This window comes from Nannospalax galili, unplaced genomic scaffold, assembly GCF_000622305.1.
Source record: "Nannospalax galili isolate Female #2095 unplaced genomic scaffold, S.galili_v1.0 scaffold346, whole genome shotgun sequence".
NCBI lineage: Eukaryota > Metazoa > Chordata > Mammalia > Rodentia > Spalacidae > Nannospalax > Nannospalax galili.
This window is the reverse complement of record NW_008357637.1, coordinates 794,658-800,657: the sequence shown is the minus strand read 5'-3', so window position 1 is coordinate 800,657 and position 6,000 is coordinate 794,658. Positions and strand designations below refer to the sequence as shown.

Genomic DNA, 6,000 nt, shown 5'->3' with positions numbered 1-6,000 from the left:
AGTGTTGGGTCTCCTCCAAACTTAGGGTTTCATATACACTCACAGACTTCTTTCCAAGAAATGGCCCATGGCTATCATTCTCAAATGAGAAACTCACAAAGATTAAGAAGCCCTTCATTGAAGGGACTTCTGTTAAATCATTTATATAGCTCATTTCATTAAATCATCAAATTGCTCACTTTGCTTTACACTATGGGATTGCCTTAACAGCTACATTTTTCCTTAATGCATGTATGTGCATGTGCATGTGTGCGTGTGCATCGGCCAGAAACTAATGTTGGATGACTTCCTCAATCGCTCTTCACCTTGTTTTTTGAGCCAGGGTCTCTTACTAAATTTGGAGCTTGCAGATTTGGGTAGACTGACTGGCCAGCAAGCTTCAGGGGTCCTCCTGGGATTGCTGGAGCCTTGTGTATCACTCAACTTTACACACATATTTGGCTCTAGAAATGAACACTCTAAAAACTGGCTGGCACTGTGCCTCCCGACAGAGATGCTGGGCTGAGGGCTGGTAATTCTAGTTCCCAGGTTGAGTGTCAGAGGTGAGGTATGTGTGTTCCACCTCAGCAATGGTCATCCCTGCAGGGTGAGTGTCTTTATACTAACACTGGGTCAACAGCCAATGAGTCACTTACAGCTTATTTTAAAAAACTGGACTAGAATATGCATTTAGTTTACACTCAGTGACTCAATTCTGGTTAATTTAGCATCTCTTGGAAAACTTAAAAAAGCAAACCATAAACAAAGATGTGAGACATCCAACAGCAGACGAAGTGCACACGTTACAACTGATGTGTGTCATTCAAATGTAACACAAGAAGAAAAGTAAAATGACTAATTTATTGCTGTATCTGTGCTCTCTCAGTATAGCTGTTATGTAGCCACAGAGTGCTACTTTCTGGTTTAAAACTGCAGTATCTCCTTTATTTTTCTTTAAATGCCATCTTATGGTGGGCGTATAAAGCAACAGCAGCAGTTACAAAATATTGTCTGAGCAATTCTGAGAGTGCAACACAAGGATCTGTGTATAGGCAGAATAAAAAGATGTCCAATTAATAGTGCACATTGTGTAACTTTAACAAACATCTTCAACTGGAATTTTTTATGTAAACCTTAATAAAGATGCGACTCACAGAGACCAAAAGTAAATTCTCTTTTTCTTTTACAGTTTAGTGAGGTGGTCTGCATTCTTGCAAACAATTTACAAAGTACAAGAAATGTTGCATGTGGGCACTAGGCATAAAGTATTTCATTTTCTTAGGAGTAGCAGGGGGACGGGGACCTAGCAGGCACCCTGCCATCTCCTTTCCCAAAGATGTACACGCCAGAATGGCAGTGGATGCCTGGCAGCAAGTCACCCTTAGAATTCTTTTTGGTTGTTTAAAATATAAGCACTTTCTCACATTCCCCTTTGTGGCCATGGGCCCATCCAAAGGAGATAAGCCTTTGGCCTCTTGTGTACTTTCCCCTTAGAATTATGTACAGGACGCCTACAGATATGGTACAAACTAGTATGAAATCAACGATAGTTTGAGATTCCAGATGCGATCCCGCAGTTAAATAGCCCACGCCGATTCTGAAGATCGGTTCTGAGTTAAGATGACTCAGAAGCATTTGCATCCGTAACTGCAGAAACAGACTTCTCGCTGGCTAGGGTAGAGTCGCTGGCTCTGTCCTCAACAGTGGTGGGGACCTTGGAAGTTGGGGTCGTCATATCCACAGTGAGGGAGGAGGCAGCATCTGCCTTTGCAGTAGTAGTAACAGGGTCAGAAGCTGGGATGCCGGTGGCAGGAAGGGAAGACAGTGGCTCCCCTGCATTGGCTGGAGAAGAGCCCTCTGGAACCAAAGGGAATGACGGGAGGAACTCAGACGGCATGGGGAGAGGTGCAATGCCAGTTAAGTTTCGGGGAGGCAGTGCGGGAAGAGGTGGCAGACCTAGGACAAAAATGGCAGAAATCACATAACCTCCCACCACCCAGTGCAGTCATTACTGTCAATCTATCATCTCTATCTGCACCTCACTAAGGACCCTGAAGCCGAGGAGGGACAATACAAACTACAACCTCTGCCAGGGCCAAAGGCTCATTTCCAAGCTCCATGCACCTCAGGCCAGCATCTAAGGAAATCTGCGGATAGGAGAACAGATCCTTCCAGAATGATAGACAGCAGCTCACCTGACGTGCATGGGAGCTAGCCTGCATGTGGGACAGGAGGATCCTGCTCCCCATGAAAGCTGTGAGCCCAGTCACAGATGTTTCTTGTATGGCAACAGGAAGAAACCAGAAGAAACCAGGCAGGGTCAGTGAGGGTTGAGCCTTGCTCCAGTGACCCCACACCTTGAGAGGCCTTGGACTTGACAACCCCTTACACTATTCTTGCTGGGTTACTCTGGTGGCTTCACACAGCAGGAAGAAGGGCAGGGCTTCTGGACACAGCGACATGTAGGTCTCTGTAAGTGTGCCCTCCTTTCTGAATTCTTCGGAAAAGACAGCCTCTCCTTTTCTTCTCTATATTCCTTTTCTAAGTATGCTTTAAGGCCTTGGGCTGCCCCTAGCATCTTGTATTTCTTTACTTTTTCCTCTAAAGCTTCCTTCTCCCAGCCATGTGGCCGCCAGTCAGCCATATATCTGACCTCCATGCAGGCTCTAAACCTGCATGGCTTCTTAGCTTTCTTTCCATCAGGGGGCTATTCACCCCCTCAAGGCAGCTGCCAAGATTACCAGCTCGCGTGCCCTGCGGATTTTTCTTTAAAATTCCAATAAAATTGTCCTAAAAACTTCCGTTTGGGTCCATTCTTAAATTCTTTTATGAATGAGACTAAGAAACCTCTAGGGGACGCACTTTCTCCCCGTTTCACCTGCCTTGTGTTCCTGCTTTGGCTTCTCTTGATGGATTGTAACTTGTAAACCAGATAAACCCTTTCCTACTGCCCCCCCCCCAAAACAAAGCAGGAAGAACAAAGGCTGCACCACTGACCAGAGAAACTGTTTCTGCTCTTAGAGCTTGCTAGATTTACAGAAAAGGCAGAGGAGGAACCAATTCAGAGCACCAGAGAAGAGGAGGGAGCATTTAACTAGCACAGTAACATGGTTTGAGTTTACAGGGGTTCCTTTTGCTTTTAAACCTTTGTACCAAAGACTCAAATGGATAAAGATACATAGACAGTGAGATTTACAGGATGAACAGTTCCAATGGTCAGAAATGTGACAGTGACAAGCACAGTCACTCTGGTGTCACTGACAGGCATACTGGGTCATCTGGGTCAGCAGTGGGAGCAGACTCTGGGGGTATTGCTGCTCCATTTTTACCTCGGCATAAGATGTGAGTGCTGAGGTCTGCTTCCTTAATTGTCTACAGCTAGTCTCTCTCAGTTGCTACTCTAATAACACCTGTCAACAACGGAGAGCATTTAGCTGGAATCCTAGTCATGGGATAACAGCATTTGGGAGGCTAAGGTAGAAGATAATCCAGTAGAAGCCAGCCTAGGCTGCATATTGAGACCCTGTCTCATAAAAACAAACAATAGGGAATGTTTATCAAATAGAAAGCCCAGCCTGTTTCTGGGTCTGGGATGCAGAGAGCAGGAGACATCATTTCCTGTGGGCAGCAGCCCTAAACAGGAAGAGACAAGCCGGGACTCATGCACCTCTACAAGATGTCATCCAATTCCTCAGTGCAGCAAAGCCACACCACTGCTCTTCTCTGTGACAGCCTCTCCGGGCCAGCTGACCCAGTATAGGAAGAGGGAAAGGCAGGGAGGGAGGCAGTCGGCAGAGGATACAGACACTCTACTTTCCTCTTGTTTTTATTTAAACCACTTAAATAAAAAGATTAATACTGATTTGAAGTTGCTGAAATTTGTTGAGCTGATTTGCCTTTCCAGAGAAGACTGAATTAGAGGACTGGCTTTCCTGAATACAGCTTTCATTAACAGTGTCCTAGGAATGTACAGCATGCAATATACCTGGGTTCCCAAGCTCTGGCAAGCCGACCCCTGGCATGATGTGAGGGGCAGGGAGGTTGAAGTTAGGGAGGCTTGGGAGATTGGGGAGGGTTGGCAGTCCTGCTGGCAAAGGCATCAGACCTGGCAGAGGGCAGGAAAGAACACAAGTTAAGTCACTTCACCTGGGGAAAGGAACAGATAAATCCTTGTATATGATGAAAATCCTACCAGCATCAAAGTGCCAACACCAGGGCTCACTTAATGTCTGATGGTTTTGTATCACAAAGTAACATTAGCAACAACCAAATCTCACATAGTGGAAATATGTCTCTAGAAGTGATTAGGCAGAGACATGGGTAAAGTTTAAAACAAATAATTAAGTTGGATGTGGTGGCACATGCCTTTAATCCCAGCACTTAGGAGGCAGAGACAGGCAGATCTCTATGAGAATGAAGTCAGGCTGGTCTACACAATGAGTTCCAGGCCAGCTGGGGACCCTGCCTCAAAAACCCAAAACCAACCAAACAAAACAAATAACTAATGTTCCCAAAATCCTGGAATGAGCGTACTGATGGCCAGTGGCTAAATGCCTGGGAGAAAAAGGCTCATTTATTTCAGCAGCTACAGAGTGGGCAGAACTGAACTTTTGGATGGATCATGCTTACAGCCTCTGGCTTCCTTTCTTATTCTGTGTAATTTCAGATTTATACTTGCTCAAGTAGTGACGAGCATCCCAAGGCACACCTATCACCTCAAACCCCCAAGCCAACAGCTTAGCCCACTTGTTTCACCAATCTGTGCACCCAGTTCACCGCTGACTATGCCCCTGTATTGACAACTTGCAATGAAAGGCCCTAACGACAAAATTATATTTCATTATTATTAGCTAGACAAAGAGACTTGGTCCACATTGGAAATACTAAAAGAAAAACACAAACACTTAACATTTGAGCTCCTGAAGACCCAAATATGGAGTGCTCTCATCCAGGACAGTCTCAAGAACCATCATCAGAAAGTTTTAATGCACGGGGGGCTGGAGAGATGGCTCAGCAATTAAGAGAACTGGCTGCTCTTGCAAAAGACCCCTGCTTGGTTCCTAGCACCCATATGGAGGCTAACAACACCCATTAATTCCAGTTTCAGGGGATCTAACACCTTCTTCTGACCTCCAAAGGCATTGCATGACATAGGTGCATTTATACACATGCAGGTAATACACTCATACATATAATAAAGTTCTGCTGGGCATGGTGACACACACCTTTAATCCCAGCACTTGGGAAGCAGAGGCAGGCGGATCTTTGTGAGTTCGAAGCCAGCCTGGTCTACATAGTGAGTTCCAGGACAGCTGAGGCTACAGGGAGACCCTGTCTCAAAAAGACAAAAAAAAAATTTAATGTGTGTGAGATTGGGGGAGGGGGAGTTAGCTGGGGAGTCCAGCTAACTAACATCTATTTCCTTGTCTAAGGGAACAGCTACCACATGTTCTCTTTTGTCACAAAGTTATTGCAGTGATAACATGATAATTAAGACACAGTCACCACATAGGTACCTTTCAGATGCAAACATTACTAAACACACGTCTCTAGCCCACTGCTTACTCGGTAATGTGGTAGCTGGGTTCATTGGTGGCACGGAAGCAAGGGATTGGTTTACTTGTGGTGGTAACAATGGTACTGTTGGTACACCTAAAACAAAAGCATATAAAAGAAATTAGAACAAATTCTACCGAAAAAGAATGAACAGACTACATATAGGAACTCCAGGCCATCCCCTCATCATGGTCAGGTCTTCTTCAGTCCCAACTTTGGCTGCATCCTTTGCTATTTACCACCCATCAGAGCCAATCCATCTCGAAGCCCATGGCCCTGACAGACACCTTAACCACAGCCTAGTTAGGGAACGGGAAGCTATATAAACCTCCCCTGAACAAGCTCACTAGACAATAGCTTTGCCCCTGACCTAGGCTAGGCTGAATTAGGAAACTCCTGAAAGTCTGGAGATGGACATGAAGATTCTCATCAATTGCCTGTGCACTTACATACATGCAGGCAATG

The 6,000-nt window shown here is 45.3% G+C and overlaps 1 protein-coding gene across 1 annotated transcript in view; it reads right to left on the bottom strand.

Annotated features, from left to right (window-relative positions):
- Nucleotides 1-820: 820 nt before the first annotated feature.
- Nucleotides 821-6,000, bottom strand: part of Gorasp2 (golgi reassembly stacking protein 2) — a 31,974-nt gene continuing 26,794 nt past the window's right edge. The window contains exons 8-10 of the mRNA XM_008855240.3: nucleotides 5,545-5,631; nucleotides 3,965-4,084; nucleotides 821-1,935 (exon numbers count right to left, since the gene is read on the bottom strand). Of these exons, the coding sequence (XP_008853462.1) occupies nucleotides 1,595-1,935; nucleotides 3,965-4,084; nucleotides 5,545-5,631 (548 nt within the window). The 3' untranslated portion in view covers nucleotides 821-1,594. The remainder of the gene's footprint in view (nucleotides 1,936-3,964; nucleotides 4,085-5,544; nucleotides 5,632-6,000) is intronic.